Genomic DNA, 21,910 nt, shown 5'->3' with positions numbered 1-21,910 from the left:
ATAATAAAAAAAAAAGTGGAACTCAAACTATTATATATATATCCCAGCTGTCGGGATACAGGCACAGAGAATGCCAGCGCTGGAATCTCGACACCAGTCAGAATCCCGACACCAACATCCAGACGTAACTAAGTATAGGGGATAGGGTTAGGCTGCGGGGAGGGAGGGTTAAGTGTAGGGTTAGGCACTAGGGGGAGAGTTAGGTTTAGGCTGCGGGGAGGGTGGGGTAGGGATAGGGTTAGGCTGCGGGGGGGGGTTAGACTTAGGCTGCAGGGAGGGAGGGTTAGGTGTAAGGTTAGGCTGTGGGGAGGGATGGTTAGGTGTAAGGTTAGGCTGTGGGGAGGGATGGTTAGGTGTAAGGTTAGGCTGTGGGGAGGGAGGGTTAAGGATAGGGTTAGGCTGCGGGGGGGTAGGTGTAGGGTTAGGCACTAGGGGGAGAGTTAGGTTTAGGCTGCGGGGAGGGTGGGGTAGGGATATTGTTAGGCTGCGGGGGGGGTTAGGTGTAATGTTAGGCTTTGGGGAGGGATGGTTAGGTGTAAGGTTAGGCTGTGGGGAGGGATGGTTAGGTGTAAGGTTAGGCTGTGGGGAGGGAGGGTTAGTGATAGGGTTAGGCTGCGGGGAGGGAGGGTTAGGTGTAGGGTTAGGCTGTGGGGAGGGAGGGTTAGGGATAGGGTTAGGCTACGGGGGGTAGGTTTAGGCTGCGGGGAGGGAGGGTTAGGTGTAGGGTTAGGCTGTGGGGAGGGAGGGTTAGGTTTAGCCTGCGGGGAGAGATGGTTAGGTGTAGGGTTAGGCTGTGGGGAGGGAGGGTTAGGGATAGAGTTAGGCTGCGGGGGGTTAGGTTTAGGCTGCAGGGAGGGAGGGTTAGGTATAGGGTTAGGCTGTGGGGAGGGAGGGTTATGGATAGGTTTAGGCTGTGGGGGGTAGGTTTAGGCTGCGGGGAGGGAGGGTTAGGTGTAGGGTTAGGCTGCGGGGATGGATGGTTAGGCTGCGGGGGGGGGGGTAGGTTTAGGCTGTGGGGAGAGATGGTTAGGTGTAGGGTTAGGCTGCGGGGACGGAGGGTTAGGTGTAGGGTTAGGCACTAGGGGAAGGGTTAGGCGGAGGAGGAGGGGATAGTGTTAGGCTGTGGGGAGGGAGGGTTAGGGATAGGGTTAGGCTGCAGGGGGGGTTGGGTTTAGGCTGCTGGGAGGGAGGGTTAGGTGTAGGGTTATGTTGTGGGGAGGGAGGGTTAGGGATAGGGTTAGGCTGCGGGGAGGGAGGGTTAGGGATAGGGTTAGGCTTTGGGGAGGGAGGGTTAGGGATAGGTTTAGGCTGCAGGGGAGATTAGGTTTTGGCTGCAGGGAGAGATGGTTAGGTGTAGGGTTAGGCTGCGGGGAGGGAGGGTTAGGTGTAGGGTTAGGCACTAGGGGAAGGGTTAGGCGGAGGAGGAGGGGATAGTGTAAGGATGTGGAGAGGGAGGGTTAGGGATAGGGTTAGGCTGCGGGGGGGGGTGTAGGTTTAGGCTGCTGGGACGGAGGGTTAGGGATAGGGTTAGGCTTTGGGGAGGGAGGGTTAGGGATAGGTTTAGGCTGTGGGGGAGGGTAGGTTTTGGCTTCAGGGAGACATGGTTAGGTGTAGGGTTAGGCTGCGGGGAGGGTTAGGTGTAGGGTTAGGCACTAGGGGAAGGGTTAGGCGGAGGAGGAGGGGATAGTGTTAGGATGTGGAGAGGGAGGGTTAGGGATAGGGTTAGGCTGCGGGGGGGGTGTAGGTTTAGGCTGCTGGGAGGGAGGGTTAGGTGTAGGGTTAGGCTGTGGGGAGGGAGGGTTAGGGATAGGGTTAGGCTGCGGGGAGGGAGGGTTAGGTGTAGGGTTAGGCTGTGGGGAGGGAGGGTTAGGGATAGGGTTAGGCTGCGGGGGGGTAGGTTTAGGCTGCGGGGAGAGATGGTTAGGTGTATGGTTAGGCTGTGGGGAGGGAGGGTTAGGGATAGGGTTAGGCTGCGGGGGGGTAGGGTTAGGCTGCGGGGAGAGATGGTTAGGTGTAGGGTTAGGCAGTGGGGAGGGAGGCTTAGGGATAGGGTTAGGCTGCGGGGGGGGTAGGTTTAGGCTGCAGGGAGGGAGGGTTAGGTGTAATGTTAGGCTGTGGGGAGGGAGGGTTAGGTGTAGGGTTAGGCTGCGGGAGGGAGGGTTAGGGATAGGGTTAGGCTGCGGGGTGGTAGGTTTAGGCTGCGAGGAGGTAGGGTTAGGTGTAGGGTTAGGCTGTGGGGAGGGAGGGTTAGGTGTAGGGTTAGGCTGTGGGGAGGGAGGGTTAGGGATAGAGTCAGGCTGCAGGGGTGTAGGTTTAGGCTGCGATGAGGGAGGGTTAGGTGTAGGGTTAGGCACTAGGGGGAGAGTTAGGGTTAAGCTGCAGAGGGGGGGGATAGAGTTAGGCTGCGGGGTGGGGGTTAGGTTTAGGCTGCGGGAATAGAGGGTTAGGGGTAGGATTAGGATACTAACTGATAGGTGTCAGTATACTAACCCTGTCAGGATGTTGGCGGTGGGATCCTTAGCGCCGGCATTCCATACCTAACCCGACATGTTGTAATATTCACATACAGTGCATAGCAATTAGGTAAAAAATTAAGGCCCCCATTTACTAACGAGTTTTATCACCAATACGAGTGATAAATGTCACTGTAGGGGAGATGTATTAACGGCAAAAATGCAGTAAAACCCCCGAAAATGCAGTTTTCGGGGGTTTTACCACATTCCCCGTATGTATTAAGCAGCAGAATGCGCTACATTCTGCTGCTTCATGTTGCTAGGTGACGCCACCTTCAGGTGGCGTTACCCAATAGAAGCCTATGGGCTTCTTAACGCGACGCTCGGGGCTGGGAGGGATCCGATCGGATCCCTCCCATGAGCCCCCGCGGCCTGCGTCCTTCTGCGCATGCGCAGAAGGACTTCTGGATGTTCAGCAGCATCGCAAAGGACAGCTTTCATTGAGAGAGCTGTCCTTTGTGAAATCCTTGGTACATACCGCGGTATGTACGCGAAGTCAAGGGGGATGTACCGCATCGGCGATATCGCCGTTAATACATCTCCCCCTGTGTATGATAATGGTGCACCAGCCAATCAGCTCCCAACTGTCATTTGTTAGAAAAGTGACAGTTGGGAGCTGATTGGCTGGAGCACCATTATCATACACAGTGACATTTATCACTCGTTTTGGTGATAAAACTCGTTAGACATTTAGGGCCTCATTTACTATGAAAATAAACTAAGACAAAAAAAACAATTAGAAGAATGAGCTCTTTTTTTTTTTTAAATTACACCGTTGAATAGTGTCCTTGCAGGGGCCATGAATTGGACAGGGCTGAAGACCTGGGCAAATCTGTATAATGCTGGGTACAAATATAGATGACGGATCGGTCGCCTGAGTATTGGGTGTACACAACCGCCGCCGATGCACACACGATACATCACTCATCGATAGAAAGAGCGATATATCAACAAGTGTGCGCCCAGCATAAAACAAGGTACAAAAACTTGAAAAAAAGTTGAGTTTTTCTTTAGTCATTGCGCATTGTTAACTATTTAATCACTGGATCATATACCAATAGACACTATCAAATGTGCTGCTTTCCAGAACATAAGTGGGTGGGTACGAGTGGGAAATCTTCTGTGCGCTTATATATTTATGTCTGTGAGCTGTATTTATCACCTGATGGATTTCATGTCAGTGCTGTAGTGGGGAGCGATATTGATTGCACACACACATTTTGCTGAGTGTCTAATCAACTTATTTATTTATTTTTCTTCCTTGCACATTAATCACATCTAATTGTTACATAATGGCTCCAAGGTTCTGGCTGCTGATGTTAGTTCCTCAGCTTGTAACAGAACGGAGGATACAGTAACTTTTGTTGCATAGCAACAGGGAATGTTGTATTAACTCTTTCTTGTCTCTAGTCTTCTCCAGTGACGCCCTCATATATATATAATATATAACTCTATATAATATATAACTCTCAAGACAGGAGAGCAAATGCAGGATTTATATACTGTATATATATTTCACACTTACACTTACCATCAGAGGAAAGATGCAATACAGCAGCTCTGGTTGGGGGTGGTGCCAGGTAAATTGCATCATTAGGCCAAAATGATACCCGCGAATCTCCGCACTACCCCACGAGGCGGCAAGGCTCTGTTTGGGGCTAGTCATGGGGAGTTTCTGGGTACTCAGAACCCCCCCCTGCATGTACCACTGCTAGATTTACAACAATAAAAACCTGGATTAAATAAACCATGCCTGATCCTCCAATTCATCCCAACATTCCATTCAACTATAACCTGATTTTACCAAAGCCAAGACTGTCAGTCTCATGAATATTGGTCCAGCCCACAAAATGGCTGCCTCCTTTGTGTTCAAATCACAGGAGCTCTTTAAGGTAGCGTTCTTACATAAGCAGCTGTTACCACATTACAGGCAACAGACTAGAGGGTTAAGTGTTTGTGCGAATAGCAATATAGTGATGTGCATCATGATGGATAATAGAAGTCTTGTAGACAGGCTGCCCGCAAATAGTCTTGTCAGCCGCTTAAATAATTCGTATAACTGATGTGCTGACATAACATTACACATATATTTGCATAGAGCATGCATACCCTTTATGAAGAATTGCATAGATTAGCATAATGAAGCAGTGTACATGCGTGACTATTGCTTGTTCATGAAGATTGCCTCTTTGGCTTCTGGTTGGGTCTCAGTAATGTGTAAGACTGGCCCTTTAGAAATATGCATTGCTGGATCAATATGAAATAGGGGAGCAAAAGAACCCTATACCTTTAAGTAGAAGCATAATCATTCTCAGAAGTGGAATTAGGCTACACATCATCCCAAGCGCTGGCAATTGAAAAAAATTACCCAGAGCTCCTCATTGTGTGCAAATGCACATCTAGTGTATGTCAGGTGTGCACAGTGGAAACTGCCACTGAAATTTGTGGTGTTGAATAACATGACAGGAAATGTACATTGTTGAAAAAGAGATGTCACTTCAAACATACCTCCCAGCCACCCCGATTCAGGCTGTACCCATGGTGGGTTCCCCTAGTGTCTGTTTTTGGAGGGGAAGGAGGCTTCAATGATGCCTCCTGCTTAGGACACGTTGGGCACCCACCAGTGCTGCATGTAATATGGGGCAAAGGGGTGCCCCACATCACACATCCTGCACCCAGAACAGACTTACACTGTACCGTGCAACAGTGCAACAACTCCCCTCTTTCCAGCTATGCCAGAAACATGGCCTAAACGGCATAGGAGATAGAAATGAGTCTGGCACTGTGCCGGTGTCTTTGCTACTGTGCATTCTGCACATTAGCCATCTTCCCGAGTACAATACCAGAAATACAGCACCGCCAGCACTGGGCACTTGCCCCCCCCACTTGTTAAAATATCCCTGACGTGTACCCTGAATGATGTGGCACAGACCTAAATGTGGCTTAATAATTTATTACCAGTTATTCCTATATCGCACACATCAGTCCCTGTCCCAGTGGAGCTTACAATCTATGTTCCCTATCACATGTACGCACACACTGGGGTTACATTTTGTTGGAAGCTAATTAACCTACGGATAGTTTTGGAGTGTGGGAGGAAACCAGAGTACCCGGAGGTAAGCCACGCAGGCACGGGGAGGGGATGTAGTTAATAGACCAGCGGATGAGATGCCGCCGGTCTATCTCCCGACAGGGTACTTAAGATAGGCGTAGAAATACCGACGCCAATCTTAATCCTGACACCGGAATCCCGAACGAGGTATTATTGGCGCTTTAAATTTCCAAATCAAACCTGCCGATTTGTAAATCTAGCCCCTAGACTTCTGGAGGTACATTTACTAGTTGGCGGTTTTGCTGGGCGTTTGAAGCACCCAACCACTGAATTTACTATTCAGCGGTTTTGATGGGGCTTTGTAATTCACCATCCTTGTCCATCTGTTTTACAGCGGCCTTTTTTTTCCCCTGTGGTTTGGTCCAACCCACCGAAAAACCACCACAAAACCAGCGTATCTATCTGGCCAGTAAGAAATGAAGGAATCACAGTACACTGTCGGCTCCTCTTCTATGACAAGAGACGGGCGCTGCAGGAGAATGTCACACTACAGCACCCGGCTCCTGTCACTACAGAGGAGCCAGCAATTTGGTGTCACCCCCTCCGAGGGTGACACCCGGGTGCGGCCCGCACCCCACTCATGATGCCACTGGCCTGCGACTTAATGCTGGTGCTAGTATCAGCCCTTCCCCTGGTGTACATCCGTGCATCTGACTGTACAAGGACCATCCATAAGACGGACAATCTACGTCCGTCCGAATAGATTCCTCCCAGTTACTGCTTAGGAACTTTCCAGTACATTTCCAATACACTTCAGATACCTCGTGTTTGAATCGCAACTGCGCCCCTGTGCCCGCACACTGTGAGACGCGTGCGCTCTACCAGCTCATCCATGCATGCTCGGTGACCTATCTCTTCTGTCACAACTGCCTCCTTATTTAGGCAGGTTCTATGCCTGTTGCTTAGTAAATCTGGGCTATACTGCTAATGGTGCTTTGCTGTTCTATAGTATTTTAATGTCTGAATTCTCAGCGGGTTACAGGCTCCCGGCCCCCCACAAGAGACGGCAACTCTCACGAATTGGCTACTGCCTCCCGGATTGGCTCCCCCTGCCCCCCATCCATCGCACCCACTTATTGCGTCATCGTAGCCACGTCCCCTGCTTTACAAAGCTGGTAATATCAGCATTGCGCCTCCATGCCCTCACCACCCACTTACGCCGCTGCCACGCCCCCTGCTGCACCGACCTGTCTGCCCCTTGCCGGAGGAGGCAGCCAGAAAGTGGGTAAGTAAGCTTTCAATTTTGTGGCAATCTCACTGAAATCCTACCAGTTCCATGAAAAAAACACCTACATATTACATACTTACTTAGCCTTTTTGTTATAAATGACTTAGGGGTCTATTTACTAAGCAGTGTTAAGAGAAATTAAAAGTGATAAGGTGCCAGCCAATCAGCTCCCAACTGTCATTTTTCAAACACAGCCTGTGAAATGACAGTTAGGAGCTGATTGGCTGGCACCTTATCACTTTTCACTCTTCACTTTTCACTTCTCCTAACATTGCTTAGTAAATAGACCCCTTAGGGTGGGATGTACTAAGCATCGCATTCACGGTGCAGTACATCCCCCCACTTATCAGGTACATATCGGCATTAAGTACACCGGTATGTACCTAGAAATGTGATTTAAAATGGCAAAGAACAGCTATCCCGATAAGAGCTGTCCTTTGCAATAGAGGGACTTTTGGGTTTAATACCCAGAAGTCCATGCTTCTATCAGGGGGATGCATTCCGCAGCCCGGATGCCGATGCTTACATTACCGGCGCCAGCCAGAATCCCAAGGACCAGAGTACCGACATTCTGGCTGCCTCTACCGGGAGGGAGCAGCCAGATCGGCATAGCAGGGGTGTGTGGCCGGCATAGCGGGGCATTGTAAAGCATTGGGAAGCAGGGGGCTGGGCCAAAAAGAGGCGATTCAGAATGAATCATGTCACCGGCCTCTAGCTGCGGGGGTTTCTTGTATAACCGTGGGGGGGGCGGAGGGGTTGGCGGCCATCGGGAGGCTCATCTGTCTTTCCGGGGGGGGGGGGGGGGGCACGGGAGCAGCACCCGATTTTTTGGAGGCTCATATGGGCATATGTTTATATATAGGATTTGTGATTGTTGAAAGCATCCGGAATTGTGGCAGCATTACAGGTGACTAAGAGTTCCCAGTCCTAGGATTCAATTGAGGATTAAAATGCATATTTGCAGTGCAGCTATTGTACTGTACATGCATACCTTTGTGATCGAACATGGAATTTAGGAGCACACTCTAGCTATATGAGTAATGATGACGACAGGTAAAAAAATCACAAAAGATAGAAGACAGACTCGTTTTGAGTAGATTTTTGTTTTTTATAATTGTATAACAACTTGCATAATTATATTACATCTCTCATTCATTGATTTTTTTTGGGGATTTTGTTTTTTAGGAATTACAGTTGGTCTGCAAAGGAAAAATAAAGATATGAAGCTAGAAGACAAGCTCGAAGGCTTTGCTTCATACTTTTAGTCTGAGGTCTTAAATGAGAGCTGTCAGTAGTATAAACTGCATTTGTGCACAGTAACATATAATGAAACACTGCAAGGCATTACATTAGCAAAGCTCGCACAGTGCCCAGTTGGGATGCTCCTCCTCTTTCTTATTATCTACGTAAAGTTTCTAACAATCATCATAGAAAACAACAGCAACAGTGACACCTGTTGGTTATAAAATCACAGTAAAATGAAAGGGGAGGAGCTTCATAATAAAACAAATATAAGTTTAAAAAAAACCATTATAATTATTTTTTTATTTCAATTGTGGGCTATAACTGGTTTCACTTGACATTTTCAAATAAATATATATTGATAATTTTCAGTTAAAGTTCACCTATCGCCTGCTCACAACTGGGGGCTGCCATGTTTTTGGTGGAACCACTATTCAGTACAATATAAATTGGCCATTCACTAAGAGCCAGAGGTCCCCAAGGTTCACGGTCACTGGTTACAGTTGAGTTGTGAGTTGTTAGGTCCATTAATTTAGGTCGGGGCAACAACATGACGGCCCCGGCTGCATGTAGACAAAGAGGTTTTGAACTCGTGCAACCAAGCTGTAGCCGTCAGGTGGTGGCACCGTTGGAGCAGTAGATTTTTGTCATGTGCGGAGAATAGTGAACCATCCGTGCCTCAGAACCACCCGATCGACGTTATTTTCCACATTTTGACAAATGGATCATTTCAAACGACAAAAATTAGACATAAGACACTTCAACCTTTCCTGTAGAAAAATAGACATTTTTGAACGTGGACATTGTGTTACAAAGACGGTTGGAGGTTTTTGTGGTTAAGCAAAGGGAAGAGGAGTCAAAATTTAGACAAAAGGGAAAACACAAACAAACAAGCCAAAAAATGAATAAAAATATTGTCCAACAATACATTTCTGTTGCGAGACATTGACGTTAAAATATATACTTAGTAAAAGATCACACAGGTTGCAAACACACACAACCCTGACATCTTCAGGAAGTTTATTCAACTCTGTTTCAGCAAAATTGTAATTAAAGTAGGAATCGAATGTCGGGTTAATGTCAGTACTGGCGAAACAAGTGCTCACTCTAATATATATCCGTGTGAGTGGCTGGGACGAGGGTCAGTAAATTGTAAACACTGTAAACACTGTAAAGCACAATCTGTTCCACCATTAATGGGGACAATATAATAGACAGCAATTACTATTGTGTTTCCCACCCTACTGATGGTTTTAAAGAGTTTGTCCGCTTTTAGACATGTGTCATTTAGCCAACTCCACCCATAACCGGGGCTTACGCCATTTCTTCAAATCTAGATACATCTACAGCTGGCAGGGGGGAATGTTTTCAGTGTGGTTGCTCTGGGGTAAGACAGGTGGACCTAGGGCCACGTGTGGCCCTCAAACCATTAATGCGGCCCTTAGCTCCATTTTGCTTTGTTATCAGGTTGCTTTGTTATAGCATGTGCCACTTGTTTAAAACGCCTACTGATATGTTATTACAGGTAGGTGAAAAATACAGTTTAAGATAGTGGGTGGCTCTTTTGAAGGTTAGAGGACCGCCCATGCGGAACCTGAAGTGTATCACATAAGTAGGAGCTGATTGAATAATACAGTAGGTGACCAGCCCAATCGGGTGCACACCTCCATCGTGCAACATAGCATGCCATATAATACAGGTGATGGCAGGGATCCTGGGCAATAAGGAATAAGATCTTTAAAGAGGTGTTTACTAAAGGTCATTGCTGACGGGGGGTGGGGCAATATGGCTAAATAGCAATACCCATTTGTGGAACCCCCTTTAGGACCACTAAACCGATTGTTGAAACAGATTTTATGTATTGTAATAACGATAATCAAACAATGCAAGTTGTTATAACATACAGAACAGAAAGTTAGAAGCTTAAAACTGTTTGTAGCCCTGTTATCACTTGAGGCCTTGGAAGACTATTCTATAGTGTCCTGTGCGCTGCTGAAAGATAGGATGTCTGTTATGCTTTGGAAGAAAATTGCCACTGTGGCCTTTAAGGGATGCTAATGTCAAACGTGTTCGTTGTTTACATATTGCCAAAGCTGTATTTAAGAAACGTGAAACTGCAAGTTATTTTTACGGAAAAATGTTGCACTAAAGTCTACCTTTGAATCCATTTGTGCTGGAATAAATTTTCCTACGTTGCCAGTGTCAATCATTTTGGGCCCTCAGTTTTTAAACTCATGTCGATTTACAAACATGCAGGGGACCTCTTGAGTGATTACCCCTATAGGAAAAGAGATCACCCAGTGAGACTGACTGCTCTACATGACTCTTGCAGTGACCCTATAGGCTATCGCAGGCATTCATTGCAAATAATTTTATTTTCTAAACTTACAGTAACTACAGGACAACATATTTAAAAGCATAGCATACTAAACAAATGTCATTACTCTTGCTCTTTTATAACTTCTCTGATGAATTACTGAAAAGTGTGGTTATATATTTATGAATGGCATTTGTAGCCAGTATAATATAACTTGCATGTTAGTCTTAGTGATCCTCCATCAAAATGACCTAAAAAGGCAATGGTACAGTATACAGGTATTGCTGTACTATATACCCCATCACTAAAGGAGGGGTTACTTTAATGGATATGGCACCATGTAAACTTCTGTGTCTTCCTAAGTTTTTCAGCTATTTGAAAGTCAGGAAACTGCAACTGCACATCTACTGTATATATAGAAATGGTCAAGACTCCAGATAAGCTATAGATTATATTAAGTTAAGCATTTTTATTTGGTGTCGCCTTAGGCTATTGCTCATGAAAGTCTGTCAGATGTCTGTTGGCGAGAGAGCAGAAACGAGCACAAAACGTTTGTACGGAGTTACGCCCTCCCTAATGAGACACTCGGACCATGCATTGTCTTTTTTTTATTGCAAGCATTAAGAACGCTTAGTAAAGTCAGATGGGTTTTGACCTATAGCAACAACACAGCATGCTGATTCTTTACTATTTTCGACCAGTCCCTTCTCTTGTGCTCATGGCCTACGCATACCTGTTCATGACAACACAGTCTATAATTTCGCTAGGAACGTGTGGCATCACTGAGGTGATTTGTGTCTCACACCTCAGTGATGTCACCAGCTCCATTTCAATTGATAGGCTCTATGCTCATTAAGAGTGGGGCAGTCCACAAAATGGCCGTCTCTGCTGTGTAGGGGATTGGTACACTTTTTGCATGCTCATGAATATCGTGTCACCCAACAAAATGGCTGCCTCCACTATGCACATCCTGTTCCCAACTATTACAATCTTATATCCTCCTAGCTAGATCCGTATTTATACAAAAGGATATAGGAATACAATATTGATACTGATTGACATGACAAAATAGAGAGGAAAATTAATTGTGTAACCGTAAATTATAATATTTGTCCCAATTTTCAAACCTTAAAGTCGGCAGGTACAGGTATAGATTAAATCATGTAAACACCATGCGTTGCATTTTTTTTTGTAAACCTTAGTTACCACTTGTCCAAAATAGTTGCATTTAAAAATCACCCACATAGGACATTGTGTATAGATGTGAAATTAATTGAGGAAATCGCTATCACAGTGCAACATACCCAAATGCACACGGGGTCTCTCCTGAGATTTATTTTTCAATTTTCAACAGAAGTAAAAAAAAATATTCTTCAAGACCAGACAAGGCAGAATCGTCATTTTTTTTAAGGCTCCAGTATTTTTTTTTTGATGGGTTATAAATCTAATATGCAAATCTAAGTAATTAAGTAACAGCAGTCTCACGGGTCGTTAACATGAGCAGAAATCTATTACGAATAATGCAGAATGTCTGAATCTGAGTCACGGAATATTGCCGATGTTCAAATATCTCTGTCTGGCTTCATTAGGAGATTACAGTACATTCTCTCAGATTCATAAACTTTTAGTCGCTATGTAGTTTATCAAAACTTTTAAGCATTAAAGAACAGTTTTAAGGATATGTACATTTTGAGGGGCGTTTTGAATGCGCAATGTCACATTAATTTTTTTTTATATAATAATGGAGTGGGAAGGAAATGCCATCTTCTGTCTTATTCTGTCTAGTCATACTCATCCTCAAATACTCAATAATCCCTCATGCTTAAATACTCAGTAGTTTTTCTTCCTCAAACAGTAAATAGTTCCTCATCCACAAATACGCAATAGTTTCTCCTCCTCAAATACTAAATAGTTCCTCATCTTGAAATTTAAAATAGGTCCTCATCCTCAAATACTCATTAGTTACTCATCCTTAAATACTCAATAGTTTCTCACACTCAATATTTAATAATCCCTCATGCTTAAATACTCAATAGTTTCTCATCCTCAAGTACTCAACAGTTATTCATCCTTCAATACTCAATAGTTTCTCATCTTCAAGTACTCAACAGTTCCTCATCCTTAAATACTCAAAACTGTAGTTTATCATCTTCAAATGCTCAATAGTTCCTCATCCTCAAATACTCAATAGTTCCTCATCTTTAAATACTCAATAGTTTCTCATCCTTAAATACACAATTTTCCTTATCCTTAAATACTCAATAGTGTTTTATCCTCAAATACTCAATAATTGCTCATTCTAAAATACACTATAGTTCCTCATTCTCCAATACTCAATAGTTTCTCACCCTCAATATTTAATAATCCCTCATGCTTAAATACTCAAAACTGTAGTTTATCATCTTCACATTTCCATAGTTCCTCATCCTCAAATGCTCAATAGTTCCTCATCCTCAAATACTCAATAGTTCCTCATCTTTAAATACTCAATAGTTTCTCATCCTTAAATAAACAATTTTCCTTATCCTTAAATACTCAATAGATTTTTATCCTCAAATACTCAATAATTGCTCATTCTAAAATACACTATAGTTTCTCATTCTCCAATACTCAATAGTTTCTCACACTCAATATTTAATAATCCCTCATGCTTAAATACTCAATAGTTTCTCATCCTCAAGTACTCAACAGTTCCTCATCCTTAAATACTCAAAACTGTAGTTTATCATCTTCAAATGCTCAATAGTTCCTCATCCTCAAATACTCAATAGTTTCTCATCCTTAAATACAGTTTTCCTTATCCTTAAATACTCAGTTGTGTTTTATCCTCAAATACTCAATAATTGCTCATTCTAAAATACACTATAGTTCCTCATTCTCCAATACTCAATAGTTTCTCACCCTCAACAGTTAATAATCCCTCATGCTTAAATACTCAGTAGTTTCTCATCCTCAAGTACTCAAGTTATTCATCTTTGAATACTCAATAGTTTCTCATCTTGAAATACTCAACAGTTATTCATCCATAAATACTCTATTGTTCCTCATCCTTAAATACGCAATTTTTCCTTATCCTTAAATACTCAATAGTTCTTCATCCTCAAATACTCAATAATTGCTTATTCTCAAATACTCTATAGTTCCTCATTCTCAAATACTCAATAGTTACCCACCCATAACGACTCAATAGTTACTCATCCTAAATACTTTATACTCATCCGCATATGCTCAACAGCTTTCATCCATAAATACTAAGTAGCTCCTCTAATCCATGCTTCTAAATAACAGACACAAAAGAAGCTAATGATGTGAGGCTCCTGTCACACTTCTGCAGGACAACTGAGGGGTCAAAGCTTCATATGAAGGTCTGCGCATACATCTGGTGGAGATATATAATTATTGAACATAAATATGTTTATCCACAGCTATTAGTAGAATTCAGCAGTTAAGGGACTGAAAGTCATTCCTAGCAGTCATTATGTATCAGGCATTTGGTATAACTACATCAATCTGATATCTATGTTGCACGATATCTGGAAGCTAATGAAAACAATGATCTCAGCCTTTCTCCAGCATATCTCCGGAATCATTCTGTACAGAACCACTAAAACAGCAGGCTGTCAATCATCGGTATTTGATGATGTCATGTTGAGCAGAACGGTGAGAGACAGTTCTGCTTCAGCTGCCTGGGTCAGCATGCACTTGGGGATAACTTAATTAACAGCTTAATGAATTCTAGTAACATGGATAATTAAATAGTCAAGTCTGTTGTTGAGTGATAATCCCAAATGTGCCTTGCTATTAAATTATTGCTAAGAAAGACTTCCTCACCTCTGCGCAGGGGGAACTTTATGTGGTTAAAGGAAAATAATGGAACAACCAAGCTGCCTAATGAATTCTTTGTAAAATTCGCAACTATGTATTTAAGAGTATTTGCTCTGGAATACTCTTTAGCAACCCTTAAAAAGAAATGACCATGGATCATAGAAAAAAAAAATAATAAAAAAATAATATATATATATATATATATATATATATTTTTTTTTAAACACACATATATAAATATATGTATATCCATATATATTATTGACTCTCTACTATACAGTGGGGTCAGTTCCATAGTCTACCACAGCAAGGATCTTCCCTATAGGAGTACTCTGCTGTTTTGATGTATGGACAAAGGATGTTCTAAAAAAGTTTTTGAGGTTGATAGTTGACCATTAAAGGGTTATTTATATATAGCTTTCACATGTCTACTGGTCCCTGTGTCCCTCCAGTAATCGTTCCCAGTCGACTGTATGTCACCAAGATATTAAGAACTTCTCCTTTGAACACATAGAGAATTCTTGGAGACAGTTGACTGTCAGCTACTGAAACCTCAAGTAGAAAGTCTTCGCAAGCCCTCTCGAATGATCAGAAGATACCAAGCAGGTTTCACAAGAACACTGCTCCAAAGTCACCAAATGAGCGATCTTTATGTGATAATTCAAGGAAGATGATCTTAAACTGATGATGGACCCTCCCTTTTCTTTCTCCACATTGCACTGATAGATGTGAATAACTCTGACTTATGTACTATTGTATTGTGCCTTATATATTTGCAATAATCATTCCAAGTTGGAACAAAACTCTCAGACTCAGCCATAAGAATCCCTCGGTGAGATTGATTAAACGTTTTGTCCAATGTGGGCCTAATTAATTTCAGAGACTTTAATTAACCTCACAGCATGTGCTAGCACTCTAATATCTCACTATCAATAATGTCTTTTTTTTTTTTTTTTAATTGTAATTACAAAAAAAAATAAAAAAAAATGGCAATTCTTTTATGGGCAGACAGGGAAAAAAACTAAATCAACATCCATTTGTTAAGTCTGTTAATCATTTCTCAAAGAACGATGGGAACCTAGAGTACGATGAATATTGCGGCATAATAAGCAGTGTTGGTTAGATCATTATGTAAACGGCGTCACAGTTTATCGGGTTCTCTGATTCTATCCGTTGTCTTTTATGTCACCTGGTCTATGGCTTTTTTTTATTAGTCATTTAATATAAGGAAATACTGAGGTACTTGATATAGCTGCCAGTCTGATTAAGTGAAGAATAGATCAAAACTTTATACGCTTATATGGGATGTACGTGACACTTACATGAACAACTAAATGTTTTTCTTTATATGTTGTAAAAATTAGAAGTGTACATTTTTTTTTTTTTTTTTTGCATCTTCGGTCCTAGTATTATGAATCCAAACATACAATTATTACACATCTATGTATATGAATTCATTCCTTTGTACATGCTTGGTTTATTACCAAATTGTAAGAGAATAATATTACATAAGGCGTATGTACAGTGTACTTATAAATATTATATAGATTTTTTTCCAGGCCGTAAAGCAATCTTTCAATAGGGATTTAATATTCCCCTTAAAAACCTTAATACCATCTATGCATGGTTAATAATTTTTTTTTTTTTGGCGTCACTGCTTGAAATGTATCACTTGCAAGCCCCAAAAATAAGAGCACGTGCATTTTTTTTAATTAGCAATTTGCAGTAATTGGACACGTATATGTGTTGTCAGAACCGCAGGTTGTACTAACCAACCTCTCTCTGCCATATCATTAATCCGCTATGTGGCGATTCACACAGCGGTCTGTATAAATCAGACTATCTTTGTAATGGCTTTACACCTTTGACTCGTTTTCTATGTTGGCCACGTCCCCATTCCTCTCCGTTTGGTCCTCAAGGTTCTTCTCTCCATTTTCATTGACCAACTCCGGCTGCTGGTCCAGTTTGCTGGAGACTGACCAGCTCAGAGGCATCTCTGCTCTGCTCATGATCTCGGCCAGCTCTTTGGCGCTGCAGGTCGGAGTGTTGGTCTCGTACGCGTCATGAAAGCTGTTATAGTCCACTTCATAAAAGCCGTCTTCTAGGGTAAGAACCGGCGTGAATCGATGGCCCCACAAGATTTCTGATGTGACATAAGAGCTCCTAGCTTGACAAGTCATGCCTGTAGAGATAAAAAAAGAACAAAATTCCAGTAGTAGTATGTAGATGGGTTACACGGCTTAGTTTAAACTTTAACAAGTACTTTTATATTACAACATTTCCCTCCTGTTGTCTATTGCGTACACGCCTTCTTGAATGAAAGTCTATTTTTTTTTTCAAAATCAAATACCGTAACATTATTAATAAAATTGATTCGGTCAACTCCAGACCCCCAAAACCCCAAAAAGGCCCTTATCTAAAAGATAAGCCACAGCCCCTGATTGACTGACTGTTATTACTTCTTTATTTGTTCTTATTTCCCATTGGTCTATGTTGGATCAAGACAGGAACGAGGGTACAGGTAAGTGTGAAGTTAGGAAATTACTTTTTTTTTATTTTTTATTTTAATGGTCCCAATCTTTTTTTTTATCAAAAAGAGGCACTAATTAAAAAAAGTGATAGCATATGAAGGCACATTTATTTAGATGTCATTTTTTATCACTATTGAGATGTCACTTATTTTTTAATTTATGTATAAGGCCACAAATAATATTATTTGACATATTATGGAGGCACCATATTATCCAATACAATTCAAAATCGGGCCGTTCCATAGAAATGGAAGGGGGCAGTGCATGCTCATACTGCCCCCTCCCTTGATGACCAGTCCTGATGCTTAATAGCCTAGATATACTGGTTAAAGGGGAGGGGGGTAGCACACAGCTTTTTACCCTCGTTTTTTGTTATGTATACAGAATGCAATGGCCAATCTTCCAGAGAGATGTGTTGGTTTTAAACCCAATGCCCATTGCTGGTAGCTGGTTTCTCAGCCTCCAAATCACTCGGCCTCCAGCTATTTGATGGGTGTTAAGGCGCAGTAACCCGGCATTCTCTGACCAAAATGACGGGCGTGCGGTTGTTAGTGCCGCGCTAAGCAGAAAAACAGCTGCGCGCCCGGCACTTTGGTCGGATTTCTCCTCGCATCCCTTGTTTACTTCTTGATCAAAGTGCAAATTGCTTTATTTCTAACTAAAAAGTTTGAACTCTGTGCTTCTAATTACCTTTATAATGCTCTCCAATTAAAAAATCACACCAAAAAACAACAATACAGGACATCGACACCCAGATCTAATAAAAAAGGCACCATCCATCAATAAAACAGATAATCTCTTTGTGGAAAAATATTTTGATGATCATTTGCATTGGCACAAATAAAAATGCATCTACTATATAATCCTGCTAAATGTCTATCTTGATCGGATCTCACTGAAAGTGAAGCCCCCCTCTGCCCTGCATGAACCCCCCATCCATTCACTGGGCCTGATTCAGAGCCGGACGCTCTTTCAGAGCACTCACTCTGAATCAGTGCTCTCTCTCTCTTTTTTTAGAGCGGCCTCCTGGTCGCTCACACAGCTGTGGGTGACCACCCACAGCTATAGCGAGCGGCCAAAAAGATGGTTGCGATGGTCAAGACCATCGCGACCATCGGGCTTGCGACGAGACCCTTGTGGTAGGGTCTCGTCTGCCGCAAGCCTGGGAGTGCTTTTGGCTCTATCTATCCATGGGAACGCCTCCGTCTGGCCAGCCATGCCCCCAGCACACCCACCAAAGGGGGCGAGCTGTCACTCACCATCGACAGCACGCCCCCTTTGTAGCGAGACCCATTGAGACGGCTTGCCCGTCGCTATCCGAGTCTCGCGCATGCGCACGACGGAGCCGGGTCCGTCGTGCGCATGCGCACTGGCCCAACATCGACCCGCTTGCGGCCGCCCAGTGCTCGCGAGCGGGTCTGGATCAGGCCCACTGTGCGGGTAGAGAGGAAGACAGGGGAGGGGGACAGAGGGGAAAAAGAGAGGAGTGGGGGGGAGGGGGCAGAGGTTAAAGAGAGGGAGACGAGGAGGGGGAGAAAAGAGTAGATAGATGGAGGGGGAATAAGGGATAGAGGCGGAGGCAGATGGGGAATGGAGGAAAATAGGGACAGAGATGATACAGGGGGGGATGGGGACATGAATGATACAGAAGAGGGGGGATGGGGACATAGATGATACAGGAGGGGGGGGGGATGGGGACAGAGATGGTAAGGTGGGGAAGACAGGAAAAAATCCTGAAAAGGCAGACGCGATAGGATCCAAAATACTGGTTTATCTATAAACCTCTAATTATAGCTTATATAATTTATTACTTTCAGTAATACACAGATAATGTTCAATAAAGTCTCTGCCTCAATGTACATTGTGTGCAAATTATAAAGCAGTTTGAATTTACTGATGATTGACTGAGTGGCAGTTGGGTGTTACATGGTGGTGGAGCAGTAATCCATCCCTATACTTTTCACTTGCATCTGATGCCTCTCACAGTGTAAACCCTTGCTCCTCCTATGTGCCGTGCTTCTCCCATCCAGTTTCCTATTAGCTGTGTCAGGATACATGAAGAAATCCAATTCTGTTACTAAAAACACCTTGTAAAATCCTGTGGTTCTGTTCAGTGAATGTAAAACAGCGACACCACAAAATACAGATTCACGGACCAACAGCTTGTCCTACCTCCCACAGACGCACCATCTGATCACGCCGCTCTGCTTTTTTATTAACCCCAAATGTTTTTTTATTTAAACTTAGCATTATGAAAAGATACTGAAATGTTTCTGATAGGAATCACCTTTCACTAAAGCCATAGGCTGCACAATAGTGCAGTGGCCAGAGCGACGGGACGCTAATCGTCGTGCCTCCATACTCTGCGCAAGGCAATCTCCATTCTCAGCATAAAGTTGGCTGAAAGACTGGTCTGGGGGGGGGGGAGATTGGACAGGTGTGATAACCGAATGATCTGGTTTTTCAGCCGCTTTCAGGCTGTGTACAATTATCATTCAGGTTTATATTCTGAACTTTAATTGTTTAAACCAGTCGTTTGGTCGGCTGGTTTGTACAGTTGTGGCGATGTTTATGGCAGAGCCGGATTTAGACCTCATGGGGCCCTAGGCAAGATACCGGTTTTGGGGCCCATCTCATCACCGACCCCGCTCACCTCTCAGCACAGACCTCCCTCACCTCTCAGCACAGACCCCTTCACCTCTCAGCACAGACCCCCCTCACCTCTCAGCACAGACCCCCCTCACCTCTCAGCACAGACCTCCCTCACCTCTCAGCACAGACCTCCCTCACCTCTCAGCACAGACCCCCTCTCCTCTCAGCACAGACCTCCCTCACCTCTCAGCACAGACCTCCCTCACCTCTCAGCACAGACCCCCCTCACCACTCAGCACAGACCCCCCTCACCTCTCCGCACAGACCCCCTCTCCTCTCAGCACAGACTTCCCTCACCTCTCAGCACAGAGCCCCCTCACCTCTCAGCACAGACCCCCTCACCTCTCAGCACAGAGCCCCCTCACCTCTCAGCACAGACCTCCCTCACCTCTCAGCACAGACCTCCCTCACCTCTCAGCACAGACCCCCCTCACCTCTCAGCACAGACCTCCCTCACCTCTCAGCACAGACCTCCCTCACCTCTCAGCACAGACCCCCTCTCCTCTCTGCACAGACTTCCCTCACCTCTCAGCACAGACCCCCCTCACCTCTCAGCACAGACCCCCCTCACCTCTCAGCACAGACCTCCCTCACCTCTCAGCACAGACCCCTCACCTCTCAGCACAGACCTCCCTCACCTCTCAGCACAGACTCCCCTCACCTCTCAGCACAGACCTCCCTCACCTCTCAGCACAGACCCCCTCTCCTCTCAGCACAGACCTCCCTCACCTCTCAGCACAGACCTCCCTCACCTCTCAGCACAGACCCCCCTCACCACTCAGCACAGACCCCCCTCACCTCTCCGCACAGACCCCCTCTCCTCTCAGCACAGACCTCCCTCACCTCTCAGCACAGACCTCCCTCACCTCTCAGCACAGACACCCCTCACCTCTCAGCACAGACCCCCCTCACCTCTCAGCACAGACCCCCCTCACCTCTCAGCACAGACCTCCCTCACCTCTCAGCACAGACCCCCCTCACCACTCAGCACAGACCCCCCTCACCTCTCCGCACAGACCCCCTCTCCTCTCAGCACAGACCTCCCTCACCTCTCAGCACAGACCTCCCTCACCTCTCAGCACAGACACCCCTCACCTCTCAGCACAGACCCCCCTCACCACTCAGCACAGACCCCCCTCACCTCTCCGCACAGACCCCCTCTCCTCTCAGCACAGACCTCCCTCACCTCTCAGCACAGACACCCCTCACCTCTCAGCACAGACCCCCTCACCTCTCAGCACAGACCCCCTCTCCTCTCAGCACAGACCTCCCTCACCTCTCAGCACAGACCCCCCTCACCTCTCAGCACAGACCCCCCTCACCTCTCAGCACAGACCCCCCTCACCTCTCAGCACAGACCTCCCTCACCTCTCAGCACAGACCTCCCTCACCTCTCAGCACAGACACCCCTACCCTCTCAGCACAGACCCCCCCAAACCCTCTCAGCAAAGACCCCCTCTCCTCTCAGCACAGACCCCCCTCACCTCTCAGCACAGAATTCCCTCACCTCTCAGCACAGACTTCCCTCACCTCTCAGCACAGACCTCCCTCACCTCTCAGCACAGACCCCCTCTCCTCTCAGCACAGACCTCCCTCACCTCTCAGCACAGACCCCCTCTCCTCTCAGCACAGACCCCCCTCACCTCTCAGCACAGACTCCCTCACCTCTCAGCACAGACTCCCTCACCTCTCCTCACAGATCCCACCTCCACTGGCAACACAAACTCCTCTGCCCTCAAAGCACAGACCACTTTAGCAGAGACCCCCCCGCTCCTTTCTCAGCACTGATCCCCTCCCCTCACAGCTCAGACCCCTTCCCATCCCCTCACAGCACCTTTCACCCTTCCCCGCCAAACTTACCTGCCGGGGACATTTGTATTAGCGCCGCTGACCTCCATTGGTCCTCGAGTGGTAAATTACGGTGTGACGTGATGACGTCACATCGCATTATGGAGCAGTGCCTCCTGATAGTGCAGGGAGATGGCATAGACAGCAGTAACACGTGACTCACCCACAGTCTATACCCTGCCTAATGACAGAGCCGGCCTGGCCTGCAACTCCACATTATAACGTTATTTTAGGATTCATGAACACACTTAGCACAGGAGATATCACTGACATCTCCTTGCTAAGTCCCCCTGCGATATTTTCTATACTCCCCGTACATTAGTACATTAGTACAGTGATGTAGAAATTAGGCTATTCATCAAATTCCGAAAATTATGTATTTTCGGAATTTGATGGTGTTACTATCCGCCGCTGTGAGGTGGCGAATAGCAGGTGACACCTGTATCAGCGTGGTCAGGTCCCCCGGCGTCTCCCTCCGGCGCTCTGGTCTCTCCTCTGGCTCCATCTGTTATGCTGTCACATGTTCTCCCAGCAGAACACAATAAAGTTTAGAAAAAAAAAACAAACGTTTTTTTTTCTTCTAAACAGTACTGTGTGCTGCTGGGAGAACATTTGACAGCATAGCAAACGGAGCCGGAGGCT

At 45.1% G+C, this 21,910-nt stretch overlaps 1 protein-coding gene across 1 annotated transcript in view; it reads right to left on the bottom strand.

The window, feature by feature from the left end:
• Positions 1 to 16,093: 16,093 nt before the first annotated feature.
• KCNJ6 (potassium inwardly rectifying channel subfamily J member 6) overlaps positions 16,094 to 21,910 on the bottom strand; it is a 288,588-nt gene continuing 282,771 nt past the window's right edge. The window contains exon 3 of the mRNA XM_088443123.1: positions 16,094 to 16,419. Coding sequence (XP_088299249.1) covers positions 16,094 to 16,419 — 326 coding nt within the window. The remainder of the gene's footprint in view (positions 16,420 to 21,910) is intronic.

This window comes from Taudactylus pleione, unplaced genomic scaffold, assembly GCF_031769625.1.
Source record: "Taudactylus pleione unplaced genomic scaffold, aTauple2 ptg000327l, whole genome shotgun sequence".
NCBI classification, from domain to species: Eukaryota; Metazoa; Chordata; class Amphibia; order Anura; family Myobatrachidae; genus Taudactylus; species Taudactylus pleione.
Note: the sequence above shows the minus strand (reverse complement) of the source record. Positions and strands in the feature narration are given on the sequence as shown.